Here is a 19,748-nt window from a genome sequence, read left to right on the forward strand (position 1 = left end):
TTGTCTCTCTGGGTCCAGCTGCGGGTTGCTGTTCTCATCAGCGAGTAAGCTAATTCCTCTGTCTCTGGTATGCGTGGGGATGTGTTTTTAAAGAGGAGATGAGGGAGGGTGGATTGGGGGAAGTCTCCTTGGAATCCACCAGAGTCATTCTGGAACAGGGTTTCTCAGCACTACTGACAGTTTGGCTGGACAGTTCTTTGTCGTGGGGTGCTGTGCTGTGCATTGTAGGATGCTGGCAGCATCCCTGGCCTCTACCCACTAGATGCTGGTTGCACTCCCAGAGGTGTGACAACGAACGGTGTCTCCAGACATTGCCAAGTGTCCCCTGAGGGGGCAAAATTACCCCACTGTTCTGGACTCTATTTGTTTCCTACTGCCACTGTAACAAATTACCACAGACTTAGTGGCTTAAAACAACACAAATTTCTTTTCTTATGGTACTGGAGATGAGAAGTTCAAAAGCCAAGGTGTCAGCAGGGCCATGTTCTTTCTGAAGGCTGTAGGGAAAATCTGTTGCCATGCTTTTCCAGTTTCTGTAGGCCACCTGCATTCCTTAGCTCGTGGCCCCTTCCTCCATCTTCCAGGCCAGCTGCATAGCATCTTCAAAATTTCTCTATGACCCCTGCTTCCATTGTCACATCTCTTCCTCTGACTCTGACCCTCCTGCCTCCTTTTCATAAGCACTCACTGGATAATCAAGGATACTGTCCCATTTCAAGATCCTTAATCACACCTGCAAAGTCGCTTTTGCCACATAAGGGAACATGTTCACAGGCTTTGGGAATTACGACGTGGGCATCTATGGAGCGGCATTATTCTGCCCGTGACATAGACTGTTGGGTCTCTGGGTATGATGGAAATGCTTACGGAGGGCCTGGGAGGAGGGAAGTGACTTAGGAATTGGGGAGTGGGGTATGGTCAGAGCGTAATAGCAGCTGGTGCTTTTGAGGACAGTTCCCTGTCAGGCCTCTTGGGCTTGATCTCACTACCAATTCCAGGGGTTAGCTGTCCCCTGTTTTACAGACTGGAAACCACCCAGAGAAGCCTTTCCGGAGGGGGTAAAAATTTGAGCTGGATTTTGAAGGGAACAGAGGGGTTTGGCAGCAGGTGGGAGAGGCATGCCAGAAAGAGTGTCCTTAGGGTGCAGGGGCAGGGAAGTGAGAACTTGGTTGTGAATGGGGACTGGTTCTTGGGTGGGGACATCTGTAAATCAGTCCTTTTTCTCTGACATGAACTGTATTATTTCTTGAAATAGTTTTAATAAATGTTTATTCATGAGCACCTCCACATCCTGGGGGTATATATGTTAATAAGTCACTGACCTGAACTCTTAGCTGGAGGCTTGACTTAGTAACTCCTGATGTCACACCTTGTTACCCTCCCCACCAGCAGCAAATTAATGAAACTCAGCCTGGAAAGGTATCTGATTAGCACTTTATGAGCCCTGCTCAGTGCCAGGCGCCGTGCAGGTAGAGACTCAAGGAAGTCCCAGCCTGCCACATGGAGTCTGTTGTTTCAGGCTCCTAGCTGGGTAGCCAGGATTCAAACTGTCTCGGGCACTACACTGAGCTTTGGTTTTTGTTTCTTTTATTTTCACCAACTTTTTTTTTAATTGATGTATAACTGATTTACAATATTATAGTAGGTTCAGGTGTACAGCATAGTGATTCAGTGTTTTTACAGATTATACTCTATTAAAAGTTATTACAAATAATGGCTGTAATTCCCTGTTCTATAAATATATCCTTGTTGCTTATTTATTTTATACATAGTAGCGCATATATCTTGACTTGCCCCTCCCTTTATCCCTGTCCACACTACTTTTGGTTTCTGTATCTATGAGTCCCAGGCATGTTTGGATTCAGAATCTCAAATGACGTCATCACTGTTCATTTTTCTCTTCATCTCTTGTTCTGCTCTTCACCAAAAGTCAGCTTTGTTCTCTGGTGGCCTCAGCCCCTGTCTCAGATTAACAGCCTGCAGGAAAGGACTGACCTTCTCTTCCAGTTGCTCACGCTAAAGCCCCAGGCTTACCTGAGATTAGGCCATAGTGGTTTGACTTGAGTCACATGCCCATCTCTGAGCCAATCACTATGGCCAGGTGCCCAGTGCTGTGATTGGCTTAGTGGGGTCATGTGACACACCCCATTACCTGGGGGTGGATCCCCAACCCCATGACTGGAGAGTGGGGGAGAAGCAGATCCCCAAACAGAAACAGGTGCGTGACACGAGGTGGTCCATAAGTCACCCGGTCCATTGTGGTTGCAGTTGAAGACCATTGAGTTCTGCCGTGCTGGCCATATACTAGTGTGTGTACTGGTGGCCCAGCACAGCCCGTGTTGGCTCTGGGGTGCTGGCTCCCAGGAGTGGTGGGTGGGAGATTCCAGATCATTTCTGCATCAGGAAGGCAGCTCCTGGGGGTAAGGGGAGCCCCAAGGAGGGCCGGTGGTCACTGTGGCTTGGCCCACAGGCCTTGACCTAGGCACTGCAATCATTGTTTCCTGCCCCAGTGGCTGCCAGAGAAGCCCTTTACAGCAAGACGCAGTGAGAGCAGGGGTTCAGTGGCCAGAGCCGAAGACAGCCTGTTCCCTGAGGACCCCTGAAGAAGCTTGGCGTGGCTACTAACCAGGCGTCCAGGTCACCAGCCTGGCTGGGACCCAGGATTCAGCCCCCTTTATTGATGGTACTAAAAATGATGATGATAATTATAGTCTTAGTGCTTGTTCTGTGCCGGCACTGTCAGGTTAGTGGGGTGGGTACAACTCTGCATCCCAGGTTATAATGCGGAACCCGAGGCCAAGAGGTAAAGTCACACACCTAGTAAGTGGCAGAGTTGGGGCTTGAACTTGGGTCTGACTCAGAACTCTGCTCAGCTGCCTCTCCATAGAAATATCTTCCCAGGATGTGTCAGGGCCTGGGAGGGGAAGATGCGGATGCCTGAGTGAGGGCAGAGGAGAGCTTCTCGAGAATCCCGATGTCTTGGGAACTGGGGTTCTGCTCCTGGTCTCAGTCTCTCTGCTCACAGAGAGGCCCTCTGTGGGCTGGGCAAAGCCCAGGTTAGATGGAGATTCCTAAGAGGCTGGTATTGGAACAGGCATCATGGGGCTGAGTTATGGGCCAGTGAGGGCTCCTTGCCTGTCTAGGGGAATCCACCATCCTCCAGGTGTCCGGTCTTTATGGGCAGATGTGGAAGCAGCTACAAGTTAGGTCTCTGGATTGAGACCACAGTTTTCCTAGGCTGACGTGCCCAGGCATCAACTTGTCATAAGAGATATGATGTGACTTTTTATGACATGGGAGAGAAGGGGTACTGGACCAGATAGAATTAGCAAGTAGTAGGAAAAAAAGAAAATTACAGTCTATTATGTAAGTTTAGATAGCAAACTCTGAAGATTGTGAGTCCAGGATAATTATGGTGCCCCATGATGTAAGATAAGCTGCCCCAGGCTCTCTCTGTTTCATGGCTCTGCCATCCTCGGCACATGGCTTCCTTCTCATGAATAAATTTAGCTGCTTGAGCTCCAGCCATCACACCAGCATTCCAGCCAGCAGGAAGGAGAGAGAGCAGAAGGGTACACTCCCTCTTTTTAAAAACCATTCCCTAGATAAACAAGGTCCTACCGTATAGCACAGGGAACTATATTCAATATCCTGTGATAAGCCATAATGGAAAAGAATATGAAAAAGAATGTATGTATAACTGAATCACTTTGCTGTACAGCAGAAATTAACACAACATTGTAAATCAACTACACTTGAATAAAATAAATTGAAAAAAAAAAACCCTTCCTAAAGTTGCATAGAACCCTTCTGCTCATATCCCCTTGGCCAGAACTTGGTCACATGGTCACGCCTAATTGCGAAGTAATCTGGGAAACGTAGACCTTATTATGAGTGGCCGCATGCTTAGCTAAAAAGCAGTGGTTCTGTTATTAATAAGGAGAGAATAGCTGTCGGGGGACAGTTAGCAGGCGTTGCCACAGCTGCCTTTTCAAAGCAAATGTATGACAACTGAAAAGCCATGAAACAGATCCCCCTCACTCAGTTCTGGAAAACGTATCAAGTGCCTGCCGGGTACAAGGCACTGTGCCAACTAGGGTCACAGCTGCTTGTCTGCAGCTCATTTTGTTTCCCAGGGCCCAGGAAAATGTCAGGTCTGTGGTGGGATGTGGCCAAGGGCTGGGATTCTGGTCCTAATTCCCCTGTGAACTCCTGTGGAGCCTCAGTCAGGCCACTTTCCCGCTCAGCTCCCCTCACAAATGGGGAAGTTGGCGAGATGAACTAATTTAGTCAAGGTCACCAGTAGCACAGCTAGGATTTGCACCCTTTGGCAGCCTGGCTCCTGAGCCCGGGCTCTTAACTGCTGGGCAACACTGCCTGGAGCTCCGTAGCTGAGGCTGTGGCTCCGGCCCCTCTCCTGGCACCAGCGCAGCCCCAGAGGCCAGTAACCTGGCTGGGCTGCTGGCAGCTCCAGGCAACCGTGTCTCTTGGTCAGCAGGGACTCTGGCCAGGGGCTGACCAGGGCAGAGTAGGCATTGGGGCTGGGAGCGGCCGAGAGTGGGGAGAAGTGGGCACAGGGCCCGGGGACGATTTTGGTAACAAGCAAGATCAGGTGGCTTTGGCATCGGATCCAGGCGATGACTGTATTGCCCAGAGGGTCAGAAGCAAACTCGGAGGTTGACACCCAGAACAGCAATTTTCACACTGAGTTGAATAATCAGTGTGGGTGGTGCATTAAAGATAAAGAGTAAAAAAGAAAGAAAAACAAGTGGAATCAAAAATAGCAGAGGGCATTGTACAAAGTAAGGCTAAGTACAGTTTCCTGAAATTTTCACTTACATTTTGTAGGTGGGTACTGGGTTAGGATATAAATATATTTCTTGCTCTGATGACTGTCAAGAAAGTGCTGAAGCCTCAGGTCTAGAAAACTGCCTCCCGATGGAAACAGCTGTTAAGAATAATTGGAATTAGTTGATTTAAAAATTTTTAAAGTTTTTTCACTTTTAAATTTTTTTTTATATTGAAAGCAACCAGCTTTGTGAAAACTTAAAACAGGGCTTCCCTGGTGGCACAGTGGTTGAGAGTCCGCCTGCCAATGCGGGGGATACGGGTTCGAGCCCCGGTCTGGGAAGATACCGCATGCCGCGGAGCAACTAAGCCCATGCGCCACAAGTACTGAAGCCCGCGTGCCTAGAGCCTGTGCTCTGCAACAAGAGAGGCCACCGCCATGGGAGGCCCGCGCACCGCAGCGAAGAGTAGCCCCCGCTCGCTGCAACCAGAGAGGGCCAGTGCGCAGCAATGGAGACCCAGTGCAGCCAAAAATAAATGAATAAATTAAAAAAAAAAAAACACTTAAAACAGTACAGAAGTGTACAAAATGTTAAAAACTTCCCTCCACCCGCCAGCTCCCAGTCGCACTGCCCATCGCAGTGCTGGCAGCGCTCTTGTGGGCCCTTCAGGGACGTACCTTTTCTTTTAGCACAGATAGGATCACCATAATGTAACTGCTCTTGTGCAACTTGCTTTTTATTTATTTATTTTTTAATTATTATTTTTAATTATTATTTTTTTTGCTGTACGGGGGCCTCTCACTATTGTGGCCTCTCCCACTGCGGAGCACAGGCTCCGGATGCGCAGGCCCAGCGGCCATGGCTCATGGACCCAGCTGCTCCGCAGCATGTGGGATCTTCCCGGACCGGGGCACGAACCCGTGTCCCCTGCATTGGCAGGCGGACTCTCAACCACTGCGCCACCAGGGAAGCCCGAACTTGCTTTTTAAATGTAACGGTTTTTCCTTTTCTTTTCTTTCTTTCTTTTTTTAATTATTATTTTTAATCTTTTTAAAAAACATTTATTTATTTTATTTTTGACTGCATGGGGTCTCTGTTGCTGCCTTCAGGCTTTCTCTAGTTGCAGCGAGCCGGGGCTACTCTTCATTGTGGTGCACGAGCTTCTCATTGTGGTGGCTTCTCTTGTTGCGGAGCACGGGCTCTAGGTGTGCAGGCTTCAGTAGCTGTGGCAGGTGGGCTCAGTAGTTGTGGCTTGTGGGCTCTAGAGCGCAGGTTCAGTAGTTGTGGCACATGGGCTTAGTTGCTCCACCACAGGTGGGATCTTCCCAGACCAGTGATCGAACCCGTGTCCCTTGCATTGTCAGGTGGATTCTTAACCACTGTGCCACCAGGGAAGTCCCATGTCTTTTATTTCTTTAAACATTAGATTATTGAAGTATATTCACAAACCTACCAAACTTATTTGAAGTGGATTTAACATAGTCAGTGGTTTTTTAATGTATTAACAGAGTCATGCAACCAACACAGTCGGTTTTAGAACATTTTCATCTATTCAGAAGAAACCCTTTAGTGATTGTTCCCCATTTCCCCCCGACTCTCCCCTCCCCCATCCCTAGGCAACCACTCACGTACTTTCTTATAGAGTTGCCTTCTCTGGACTTTTCATATAAATGGAATCGTTCAATATATGGTCTTTTTTGAACTGTCTTCTTTCACTTAGCATCAGTACTTCATTCCTTTTTGCGGCTGCAGAGCATTCCGTTGTATATATAGACCACATTTTGCTTATCCATTCATCAGTTAACGGGTGTTTGGACGTTTCCCCTTTCGGCTATTGCGTGTAATACTACTATGAACCATATGTCACAAGTTTTTGTTGTGGACATGTTTGGGTATATACCGAAGAGTCTAGTTGCTGGATCATATAGTAATTCTGTGTGTAACTTTTTGAGAAACTGCCAGGCTGTCTTCCAAAGTGACTGCACCATTTTACATTTCCATTAATAGTGTATGAGGGGGCTTCCCTGGTGGCGCAGTGGTTGAGAGTCCGCCTGCGGATGCGGGGGACGCGGGTTCGTGCCCCGGTCCGGGAAGATCCCACATGCCGCGGAGCGGCTGGGCCCGTGAGCCATGGCCGCTGACCCTGCGAGTCTGGAGCCTGTGCTCCTCAACGTGAGAGGCCACAACAGTGAGAGGCCCGCGTATCGCAAAAAAAAAAAAAAAAAAAAAAAAAAAGTGTATGAGGGTTTCCAGTGTCTCCCCATCCTCACCAACACTTGTCATTTTCCACTTTTAAAATTCTATCCTAGTGGGTGTGGCTTTGGTTTGTATTTCCCTAATGTCTAATGATGTTGAGTATCTTTTCATGTGTTTACTGGCCATGTGTATCTTCTTTAGAGAAACGTCTGTCCAAATCCTTTGCCTTTTTTTTTTTTGGCTGTGCTGCGTGGCATGTGGGGTGTTAGATCCCTGACCAGGGATCAAACCCGTGCCCCTGCAGTGGAAGCGTGGTGTCTTAACCACTGGACTGCCAGGGAAGTCCCCCTTTGCCCATTTTTTATTTGGGTTATTTGTCTTTTTATTGTTAAGTAGTATGAGTCCGTTACATAGTCCCTTATCAGACATGATTTGCAAAAATTTTCTCCCATTCTGTGAGCTATCTCTCCACTCTCATGGTGGTGTCCTTTGAAGCACAAAAGTTTTTAATTTTGATGATGTCCAGTGTATCTATTCTTTTGTTGCTTGTGTTTTTGGTGTCCTATCTAAGGCTTTGCCTAATTCAGTGTCACAAAGATTTTCTCTTATATTTTCTTCTGAGAGTGTTAGAGTTTTACTCTTATATTTAAACCTTTGATCCATTTTGAGTTAGTTTTTTTGGTCACACTGCGCAGCTTAGTTCCCCAACCAGGGATCAAACCCATGGCCCCTGCAGTGGAAGCTCGGATTCTTAACCACCAGACCTCCAGGGAAGTCCCCATTTTGAGTTAATCTTTGTATATAATGTAGGAAGGTGTTCAACTTCATCCTTTTGCGTGTGTATACTCACTTGTCCTGGCACCATTTATTGAAAAGAGTATTCTTTCCGCATTGAATTGTCTTGGTACCCCTTTCAGAAGTCAATTGGCTGTAAATGTGAGGGTTCATTTTTAGACTCTCAGTTCTGTGTCTATCCTCATGCCACTATCACCTGTCTTAATTACTTTAGCTTTGTAGTAAGTTTTGAATTCAGGAAGTGTGATTCTTGTAACTTTTACGAGATTCTTTCGGCTATGCTGGGTCCCTTGAATTTCCATGTGAACTTTAGGACCAGTTTGTTAATTTATTCAGTGAAGCCACTGGGATTCTGATAGTGATTGGGTTGACTCTGTAGATCAGTTTTGGGAGTATTGCCACCTTAGCTATGTTAAATTTTCTGATCTATGAACACGGGATATCTTTACACTTATTTCGGTCTTCTTTCACTTCTTCTGACACGTTTTGTTTCTCGCTGTACAAGTCAAGCACTTCTTTTGTTAGCCAAGATATTTTATTTTATTTTTTTTGGCCGCATGATTTGTGGGATCTTAGTTCTCCGATCAGGGATTGAACCCGTGTCCCCTGCCATGGAGGCGTGGAGTCCTAACCACTGGACCTCCATGGAATTCCCTAGCCAAGTTTTTTTTTTTTTTTTTTTTGCGGTACACGGGCCTCTCACCGCTGTGGCCTCTCCCGCTGCAGAGCACAGGCTCTGGACGCGCAGGCTCAGCGGCCATGGCTCACGGCCCCAGCTGCTCCGCGACATGTGGGATCCTCCCCGACCGGGTCACGAACCCGTGTCCCCTGCATCGGCAGGCGGACTCTCCACCACTGCGCCACCAGGGAAGCCCCCGAGCCAAGTTTTTTATTCTTTTTGATGCTATTATAGATAAAATTGTTTTCTTAATTTCATTTTTGGATTTTTTCATTGATAGTATATGGAAATACTATTGATTTTTGTATCCTACAATGTTGCTGAACTCTTTCTTGACTATCTTTGCATGTCTTTGTGTATCTAGAGCTTCCTTTTTCTTTGTAAGAGTCACACAGTATTTCATGGTGTAGAAAAACTGTAGTTTATATAACAGGCCTCCATTGATGGTCCTTGTGGGCTCTTCCCTCTTTTTACTGTTACTGATTGTCCTACAGAGAACGCTCTTCAGGCCACTCATCCATTCCGGGGACGTGTGTTGAGTGCCTGCTCTATGCCAGGCATTCTTAAGGCAACAGGGCTACAGATGATAAAGAAGTTAAATGAGATGATTTTGGCTTGCTTGGGAAAATCTCTTTGAAGAAAATAAAACAGGGTGATGTGCTAGGGAGTGACTGGGTGTGTGTTTGAGAGGGGTTCTTTGAATTGAATCAGAGAAGATTTCTCTGGAGAGGTGACTTTTGAGCTGGGATCCAAATGATGAGAAGGACCCACTGTTGGGAGATTGGGAAGGTTGTTCCAGGCACAGGGAACACAACAAGTACAAAGGCCCCGAGGTGGAAAATGGACCCCCAGTGTTCACGGAACACAAAGAAAGCCCATGGGCCTGGAGAGCTGCCAAGGCCGGAGGAGAGGTGGACAGGGGCCAGACTAACACAGGCCTGGTAGCCTTAAAAGGCGTTTGGATTTTGTTAAGAATGTGAAGAGAAGCTGCTGGAGAGTGTCAAGCAGAGAAATGATTTGATCTAATTTATGTTCTAAAAACATCAGCCTTGTGGCTTAAGAAGCATTTATTTTCTGTTTCAAGTGCTGAGTTCTTCAAAGTGGAATTACCGGGTGGAGGGGTTTGTACATTTAAAATGTTCCTAGACACTGCCTGCCAGTGTCTCCCCTAAAGGTGGAAGTAGTTTTCACTCTGAGGGTACCCGCTCCTTCCGTGCCAGGGGCATTCGGGGTGAGGTGCCCTGCAAGCTCTCAGCCCCTGGACCCCAGCACCCATTCTCTTTCTTCCTTGCAGGACCCTCACTGCTGCATTTGCCCAGTAACTCTGGCTGTGCCGCCCAGCCCTTGGGTAAGACGGGCGTCCCGGGAACATGGCAGAGGAAGACCTCATCTTCCGCCTGGAAGGCGTGGATGGCGGCCCGACCTCCCGGGCTGGTGATTCAGATGCAGACAGCGATGGTGAGGAGGGTTACTTCATCTGCCCCATCACTGATGATCCGGGGGCACACCAGAATGTTAATTCCAAGGTTAATAACTACTACAGCAACCTAGCCAAAAGCGAGCGCTACGGCTCCAGCGGGTCCCCGGCCATCTCCTTCCATTTCAAGGTGAGTGGTCCCCCCCTCCCCCCACTCCCCCTGCCCAGCTCACCTGCCATAGGGATGGGAGGTTGGGGTCGCTGGTTGAGGTTGTTTCCAAACTCTTGCCAGTGCGTAAATCCTGGATCTGAGGCTATGCCTATTAACCTGGGAAGATTTGGTTGTTTTAATATAAGTTTCATTACTTTAGAGCAGTGTTTTACGAATAGCTGCTCTGTACCCACTAGTGGGTTGTGGAAACCTTGGCCAGTTTTTTAAGACCCAGAACAGAACAGAATAGATTAGAAAATATTGGAGAGGGAGGTGGGAGGGGGGAAAAATATCAGAGAGCACTGACAGTCGTAAAGATATTTTAGGGACACGTACACACACGTTTACACATTCACATGCAGTGACCAAATTGGTTGTTGGTGACCAGGTTCTCCGACAGAGCGGTTGTGAAGTATTTTTATTTCATCCCTGCATTTGTGTGTATGAGGGTCTAGCGAAAGGATGTAAAATGTAGTTTTTCATGTTGGTTGTGGCCAAAAGAGCCACTGCTTAGAGTTGGGCACCCTTCTTCTGGATTGAGGAAGAGGGGACTTATTTTGTTAGGAATTTGTGTTCATACCATGGCAAAGCTGGTATAGAGAAGAGGGAGAAAGGCGAAGGTTATTGGACTTTTGTATAATAACTGGTGGTGAAAAAAAGTTTTTAATGCAGTAATGTTATCCTTATTTAAGTTAATCCTCACAAACAGTAAGTATCAGTTTGTACTGTAACGAAAATGCCTATTACCACTTTGGGATTTGAAATTGAAGTCATTCTTCTCTAACTGCAGAATTAATCTGTTTTTAGAAAATTAATAATTCTAGTTCTCAGACAGTTGTATATTTTTCCTTTCAAGTCAGAGTTCTAGCTTAGCTCTCTCAGGCAGGCAGCTCCCAAAATAGGGCTGTGGGTCCCCTCTGCGGTTGGGGGGCCCCTGAAGGGTCAGGTTGCGGCTTGCCCTGCTTTCCTGTCCTAAGGTGGCTTCTGAAACACACACTCTGCCCCTCAGAGGGCAGCGTGGGAAGACAGGGGAGCAGCCTGGCGCTCCTGTCTGTTCCAGTAAGTCAGGAAGGCTCGCGGAAACGTGGATTCCTGCAGCCTCGTGTACCACGTGTGAGGAGATCCAGGTGCCAGAGGGGGCCGGAGGGGTCAGAGCTTGTGAAACACAAATCAACTCATGCTAACTCAAGTGAAAAAAAAAAAGGGAACTTTATTCTAGCAGTCAAGAAGTGTTTCTTGAGACCCACAGGCAGAAACAATGTCTGGCCTCTCAGGGGACAGATGCAGGAAGCTGGAAGGCCACAGGACTGTCTCTCTCTGTCTCACCCCTCAACTCTCTTTGCCTATTCTTTATTCTTCTCTGCACCTCAGCCTATACAGTGGGAAAATGGATCCCCCCAGCCCCAAGGTCCCCTCATTACAGACGGAGCCACATGCAGACAGAGCTGACCTTCTTCCATCCCAGCTGTAAGAGGAGAAAAATCTAATCTGCTTGGCCCAGCCCGAGTCAGGCATCCTCTGTCTCTGGTCCAGTCAGTCACCTCTGGCCAGGGCACAGCATGGTGGGGCGCTGGGGATCACAGAACGGGGACTGCTTCCAGAGAAGGAGGATCCTGGAGGCCTCCTAGTGGGGCAGACCCCTTAGAAGGGCTCCACCCACAGCTGCCTGTTCAGAGGAGCCATGAGCCTGGTGTGACCTTTTGGCAAACACTGAGTGGGTCCAGGAGCTGGAGGGTCTCAGACAGGGAGGGATGGACACAGTCTCTGACCACAAAAGTCAGTATGGTAAATCCTTTAAAGGAAACACAGACGGAGTGATCCAGCAAAGGGAAGTTTGTCTATAAGTCTGGCTTAGGACGTGAGCTTCATGAGGGCAGGACCCTGTGGCCTCATCATTCATCCCCCGTGCCGTGCACACAGCAGGTGCTTTATTCGGAATCAGGAGAGGGATGAGTGCTAAGCTCACTTCACTGGGTGCTATCTTGCTAAAGGACAGATAGGGACAGATAGTCGGTATTTACATAAAACAGAAACCACTGTGGACCATTTGACAATAGTTATTAAAGTAAAAAATACTTATACCTCAGAGTTATAATTAACATAGACTATTACATTAGTTTCAGGTGGGGACAATTCTCTATTTGGTGGGACTGTCCCTTATATTGTAGGACATTCAGCATGTCTGACTCCTGCTCATTAAATGCCATATTCTCCCCTATTCATCATGACAACCCAAAATGTTCCCCACCATATATTTGCAAAGCTCGCATGAGGAGGTACTGCCCTCAGTTGAGAACAAGTAACAAAACATTTGTACAGGGCTTCCCTGGTGGTGCAGTGGTTGAGAGTCCGCCTGCTGATGCAGGGGACACGGGTTCGTGCCCCGGTCTGGGAAGATCCCACATGCCGCGGAGCGGCTGGGCCTGTGAGCCATGGCCGCTGAGCCTGTGCGTCCGGAGCCTGTGCTCCGCAACAGGAGAGGCCACAGCGGTGAGAGGCCCGCGTGCTGCAAAACAAAAAAAAACAGTTCCAAGATATACACAAGATATATTTTTTGTGGGGAGAAAACAAAATCCATGAAAAGCTCTTGGGAAAGTGCTGGTCCATAATAAGGACAAACAAAAATTAGCTATTTTTATTTTTATGTGCTGTGAAGTAAAAAGCAAGTTGAAATATGATCCCACTTGTATCAAAAAACATAGATATACATATATTAGTATTTGCATAGCAAAAACTCATATAATGTTATAAAACAATTTAAAAATTACTAACGAGAAAAAGAAGGAATTTGCATCCAACAGTTAATGGTGATTCTCTCTGGGGGAGAGGGTGGCATTAAGGGGGACTTTGATTATCTACATGGTATATATTTTTAAACATTGGAACTTTTAAAACTACACGTATGTATTACTTCTGTGTGCAAAAGGATGTTTTTAGCAGAAGAAAAATAAAGCAGCACAGCCAGGTAACCGCCCCTCCCCTAAACAAACATTAGTAATTGGCTGTCCTTGGGCTTGCCTGGTGGCACAGTGGTTGGGAATCCACCTGCCAATGCAGGGGACACGGGTTCACTCCTTGGTCTGGGACGATCCCACATGCTGTGGAGCAGCTGAACCCGTGAGCCACAACTACTGAGCCTGTGCTCTAGAGCCCACAAGCCACAACTACTGAGCCCACATGCCTAGAGCCAGTGCTCTGCAACAAGAGAAGGTGCCGCAGTGAGAAGCCCGCGCACTGCAACGAAGACCCAACACAGCCAAAAATAAACAAATAAATAAATTTATAAAATAATTGGCTGTCTTTAAAACTCATCGATTCTGCAAGAGAAAGTTCAAAATCCTCACTGACGATGTTAGCTCATGGTCCGCAGGGCCCCGCACCTCTCCCTGCTCCTGCAGCAGGCTTCTCTGTTTTTTTCTGCGGTCCGTGGACCTCTCACTGCTGTGGCCTCTCCCGTTGCGGAGCACAGGCTCTGGACGCGCAGGCCCAGTGGCCAGGGCTCACCGGCCTAGCCGCTCCGCGGCATGTGGGATCTTCCCGGACCGGGGCACAAACCCGTGTCCCCTGCATTGGCAGGCGGACTCTCAACCACTGCGCCACCAGGGAAGCCCCAGGCTTCTCTTTTCACGCCTCTTCCTGAAACCTCTTTCAGTTGGGTCTGTTAAAATGATTGTTCAGCCTCCCTAGACGCCCTGCCCTGGCTATCGCCTTGGCATTCCTTGGGGCTCGTAGCAGACCTTTCTGTGCATCTGTCATTCTTGAATGCCATTCTGTTTATGAGTCAGCCCCTGACCTCAAGGCTAGGGGCTGTGTCCCATCGCACTTCATCCCCAGTACTCAGAGGAAGGGCTGTTTAAGGATGAGATGTAGCTCTTGGCTGCCCACCGTCCTAGGTGATCGAAGGGAGGCTCTATGGGGTTCTTGTTGCCAGTGGTGACTTCAGAGGGAGATGGCAGCTCAGTTTTCCAGACCTCACTCTCCCTGGCACCCAACAAACTGAATGTGTTTTTTCATTTACTGTTGACATGGCAACTGAGTTGTTTAACCAAAATGGCTACCTGGCATTCCTCCAAGGTGGCGTCACCCTGGCAGGTACCAGGCGTGTATTGTGAACTGTTGAGTTTGTCACTGTCAAGGCCAGGGCGTTTTGCCTCAGTTCCCAGGGGGATGGTGGCAGAATCGTTTAGGGGGCCACGCCCTGGGTAGCATGTCAGGCAGCCAACCAGAGGATGTTTATACAGTTTCTCATAACGTGGGAAAGTGCTTCTGTTCTGGAGTTAATTTTAAAGAGCAAAATATAGAGTATGATTTAGCTCTGTAAACACACACACGTGCACACACACACACACACACAAAACAAAACCCTAAAAGGAAGTACATCAACACGCCAACAGAGATTGTCTTAGGATAGGATCTTTTTTTTTCTACTTCTGTGCCATGTCTACATTTTCTAGAATAAGCATATGTTTTCAAGTTTTTAATAAAGTGGAAAATTTTATTTAAAAGAATTGTTTTCCTGGTCTGAGAATATCTTGGGGATCATTCCAATTAGCACATATAGATCACCTGTTTTTTAAGTGAATTAAGTTGTATTCCATCACAAGATGTACATGGGTTTATCTAGCCAGTCCCCCTCTTTTTAAAAAAAAAAAAATTATTTGGCTGTACCGAGTCTTAGTTGCAGCACCTGGGATCTTTGTTGCGGCGTGTGGGATCTAGTTCCCTGACCAGGGATCGAACCTGGGCCGCCTGCGTTGGGAGCGTGGAGTCTTAACCACTGGACCACCAGGGAAATCCCTAGCCAGTTCCTCCTCTTGAGGGACACTTGGGTTGTTTCCTTTTTTTCCTATTACAAACAGTGCTGTAGTAAATCTATACACATATCTAAACAAACTTTAAAATACATGTGTTTTATAATATGTAAATAATATACCTACACGGTAGAAAGAATTCAACCTGTACAAATGGTAAACAGTGAAAAGTAATCCTCCCACCTCTGATCCCTGTTTCCCTGGGGGATGTCCTTCCAGAAATGTTCCTTGTGAGTATAAGCATATGTACGTACGTGACTCTCTTTTCTTTTTCGCAGAAATGTTAGTTGACCGCAAACCTGTTTTGCACTCCTGTGCTGTCTTCCCATATTGGCACATATGAACTGACATCAGCTAGAACTTACATAACCGGCACTGTGGATCAGGCAGGCCCGCCTTACATGTTTTACTCATATCAACTCATTGAATCTGCACAGCAGTCCTCTGAGGATCGGTGTTTTGACAGATAGTAAAACTGAGGCTCTGAGATCTTAATTGCTTGATGCTTCCTGAGTGCAGTATGTTGTCTTGCTTATTTTGTTTTGTTTTTCTAATGGCCGAAAATCATGGCATTATCTAGAAGCACTGTAATATATTTAGCCAGTCCCTCATGGGTGGGTGTGAACGTCGTTTCCAGTCTTTTGCTACCACAAACCGCTTCCGTAAGCATCTCTTATGTGTGTCTCTTACATGTGCATGTGTCCTGGTGCCCACTCGGGGGTGCGCCTGCCAGGTAAATCCCCAGAGGTGGAATGGCTGGAGCAAAATGTTTGTGGGTTTAAAACTTGGCTAAGCATTGCCCATTGCCCTTCAAAGAGGTTGCACCGGCATTGGTGCTCCCATGACGCATGGGCATGCCTGCTTCCCACGCCCTTCTTGGTAGACTTTGGTGATTGAACTGATACTTTCAACCCGCCCAGGGTGGCTCTAACAGCTTGGTCAAAGCACAGCAATCACCCCAGAATGAAGTGGATGAGCGTCTGATGACTCACTGGGAAAAGAGGCGTCCCTGCCCACCCGAGCCCGGGGAGACCCCAGCCTCGCATCTTTGGGCTTCTGCCCCTGCCCACTGACCACAGGAAACTCTGTGCATACGCAGAGGTGGTGACCATTTTGGTACTTTGCCCAGTGCTCTGGGAATGCAGAGTGGGAAAGAGAAGCTTAGGTGTCCTGGGTCCAAAAAGCTTTGGACCTCCAGCAAAATAAGGGCCTGCTGGGCGGATGAAGGAAAAAGTTGTTGCATCTGGCATTGGGCAGGAAGCCGTCAGTGACCTGGTGTCTGGAAAACAGGAGGAGGCTGAAGAGAGTCAAGCCTGGCTGGAGGGACTCATCTTTATGAAGCGCGTGGTCCTTTATGGAATATGCTGGATATTCATTAACAGGGGTTCCCCTTCTTTAATTTTATTTTGTAAATTTTTTAGCAGCTGTATTGAAATATAATTTACATACCATACAATTTAGCCATTTAAAATGTACAATTCAGTAGCTTTTAGTGTATTCATAAAATTATGCATCCGCGTCACCACAACCAATTTTAGCTTATTTTCATTACCCTAAAAGAAGCCCATACCTCTTAGCCATCACCCCCCAGTATCCCCATCCCACCCAGACCCTAACAGCCCTAACGTTATTTTCAGTCTCTATGGATTTGCCTCCTCCAGACGGTTCACGTAAGTAGAATCACACAGTATGTGGCCTTTTGTGTCTGCCTTCTTTCACTTAGCACAGTGTTTTCAAGGCACATCCATGTTGAAGTGTGTGCCAGTACTTCATTCCTTTTTATTTTTTATTTATTTATTTATTTTCAGTACGCGGGCCTCTCACCGCTGTGGCCTCTCCCGTGGCGGAGCACAGGCTCCGGACATGCAGGCTTGCGGCCACGGCTCACGGGCCCAGCCGCTCCGCGGCATGTGGGATCTTCCCGGACCGGGGCACGAACCCGTGTCCCCTGCATCGGCAGGCGGACTCTCAACCACTGCGCCCCCAGGGAAGCCCCATTCCTTTTTACTGATGATGGATGTACCAATTTCGTTTATCCATCAGTTGATGCACGTTTGGGTTGTTTCTCCATTTTGGCTGTTTTGAATAATGCTACACAAGTCTTTGTGTGACCATGTTTTCCTTTCTCTTAGGTAGGTACTTGGCAGTGGAATTGCTGGGTCATATGGTAACTCTGTGTTTGGTCCACATTCTTGAGTCCTGGGTCTTCCATTTCATGGTTGCTGTAGATCTGAAGGCAAATCACCTCCTCACTCTCTGAGCCTTGGGTACCTCGTCAGTGGACTGGGAACTATCCTACCTGCTTGTCCGTCCTTGGCAAGGTTACCGTGAGGTGCCGGCCAGGATGCTGTCTGAGGAAAGACTTCCAGGAGACAGGGCGCTTTGTCATCCTAGGGAATGTTATTGCTTTGCTGGTTATTGTTCCCATCCTTCTCTTCCTGTCCTCTCTAGCCGTGACTCTGAATCCCACTGGTCAGGGAAGATGACCTGCAGCTACTGTTTTCAACAGAGAGATTTCTTGAGGATTTTTAACTTTGTTTCCTTTATAATTATTTTATTGCTTATAGAAGTAATGTATGCTCCTTGCAGAAGACAACTTTGAAAGTGCAGATACAATTGCTGTTAAGGTCTTGGTGTGTATTTCCGTATAAATACAGACACGACTAAATAAACAGGGACTTTTCCTTACAATAACAGGATTTTGCTATATACGTTCTCTAATAACCAGTTTTTCCTCAGCAATCAAGAAATGGTGGGCTTCCCTGGTGGCGCAGTGGTTGAGAGTCTGCCTGCTGATGCAGGGGACATGGGTTCGTGCCCCGGTCCGGGAAGATCCCACATGCCGCGGAGCAGCTGGGCCCATGAGCCATGGCCGCTGAGCCTGCGTGTCCGGAGCCTGTGCTCCGCAGCGGGAGAGGCCACAGCAGTGAGAGGCCCGCGTACCGCAAAAAAAAAAAAAATAGAAAAAAGAAATGGTGCGTATCTTTCCACATCAGTAAATGTGGATCTAGTCCATCATTTTTTTAGTGGCCCCATGGCAGCCCGTTGTATAGATATGCCACAGTTTCTTTAAGTATTTCCTTTTGTGGGATCCTTAGGAAGTTTCCAGGTTTTTGCTATTATATTCCGTGCTGGGTTCCATGGAAATTGCACGAAACCTCTAAATGCGTGTGGCCCAGAGTGGGGCAGCCACACAGTGGTGCGGCCTCTTTCCATCCCAGAGCGTGATGTGCATCTCCACTTCTTCCCACTTCTTTTACTTGTCCTTGGCTGTGGTTTAAGCCCTTTACTGTCGGTCAGGAGGGGTAAGTAGGGCTGACTTAGGGCTATAGTTCTTAAATTCTACAGAAGTGATGATGGGGAAAACATATTTTATAACATCTGCTTACTGAATGTAACAGTTGATGTTTCAAGAAGGAAGCTTCGGGCTTCCTTGGTGGTGCAGGGGTTAAGAATCCAGGGGGCACAGGTTTGAGCCCTAGCCCGGGAAGATCCCATGTGCCGTGGAGCAACTAAGCCCGTGTGCCGCAACTACTGAGCCTGCGCTCTAGAGCCCGCATGCCACAGCTACTGAGCCTGTGTGCCACAACTACTGAAGCCTGCATGCCTAGAGCCCGTGCTCCGCAATAAGAAGCCACTGTGATGAGAAGCCTGCGCACCGCAATGAAGAGTAGGCCCCGCTCACTGCAACCAGAGAAAACCTGCGCGCAGCAACGAAGACCCAACGCAGCCAAAAATAAAAATAAATAAAATAAATTAATTTTAAAAAAGAAGGAAGCTTCAAGGAGCTACTGGATGCTTCATGTAAGATCCAGAGGCTTTGATTGCTGTGATAGTAGTAATAAGAATAGTGATATAAAAACGGCAGCAGTAGCTGATAACATCATATGTGCCAAAGAGATTGCAAACACATTAGCCACACATCTGGTCTCACTCCTGGCATATTTCAGGAAATTTACTATTATTATTAATTAATTATTTAGTTAGTTTTATTTTATACTCTTAGGCTCTGAGGAACCAAAGCCATTCTGTTCTCTTCCCAGGATTATGTTTTCCTCTTTGTGAAACCGCCTGTTTTATGTAAGAATAATTCGTCCACTCACCTGAGTTTTAGGCTCTTTGAAGCTAGAGAATGTTAGAGCTGTCAGGGCCTTAAGGTCATCTCACCCAGTGATCTTTGTTTAATAGCGTTGACTTACACATGCAACGCCTGAAGACATTCTCATAGTAAAAAAATGAATGTAGACGAAGATGAAGTCACCTTGATCAGCCTCTTATCTTCTTCTGTTCCCAGAGATAACCATTGTGTCAGTTTCGAATAATCACTTTTCAGACCTTTTAAATTTATTTTTATCTTTAATTTTTATTGAAGTATAGCTGATTTACAACATTATATTAGTTTCAGGTGTAGAACATATTGATTCAGTATTTTCAAGGATTATACTCCATTTAAAATCATTATAGGGGCTTCTCTGGTGGAGCAGTGGTTAGGAATCCTCCTGCAATGCAGGGGACACGGGTTAAAGCCCTGGTCTGGGAAGATCCCACATGCCGCGGAGTAACTAAGCCCAGGTGCCACAACTACTGAGCCTGCACTCTAGAGCCCGCGAGCCACAATAACTGAAGCCCGAACACCTAGATCCCGTGCTCTGCAACAGGAGAAGCCACCGCAACGAGAAGCCCGCACACCGCAACGAAGAGTAGCCCCCGCTCTCTGCAACTAGAGAAGGCCTGCGCGCAGCAACAAAGACCCAATGCAGCCAAAAATAAAATAAATAAATAAATTTATTTAAAAAATTAAGTCATTATAAATATTGGCTATATTCCCTGTGCTGTAAAATTTTCAGAC

The 19,748-nt window shown here is 47.1% G+C and overlaps 1 protein-coding gene across 2 annotated transcripts in view; it reads left to right on the forward strand.

Moving 5' to 3' along the window:
- Window positions 1-19,748, forward strand: part of EEF2K (eukaryotic elongation factor 2 kinase) — a 62,949-nt gene that overhangs the window by 4,394 nt on the left and 38,807 nt on the right. For both annotated transcript variants that reach the window (XR_004482690.2, XM_004268559.4), the window contains exon 2: window positions 9,755-10,067. Coding sequence is in view for 1 of the 2 variants with exons in the window: in XM_004268559.4 (XP_004268607.2) it covers window positions 9,831-10,067 (237 nt within the window). In the remaining variant the exon portion in view is untranslated. The remainder of the gene's footprint in view (window positions 1-9,754; window positions 10,068-19,748) is intronic.

Source organism: Orcinus orca, chromosome 16, assembly GCF_937001465.1.
Source record: "Orcinus orca chromosome 16, mOrcOrc1.1, whole genome shotgun sequence".
In the NCBI taxonomy this organism is placed as follows: domain Eukaryota; kingdom Metazoa; phylum Chordata; class Mammalia; order Artiodactyla; family Delphinidae; genus Orcinus; species Orcinus orca.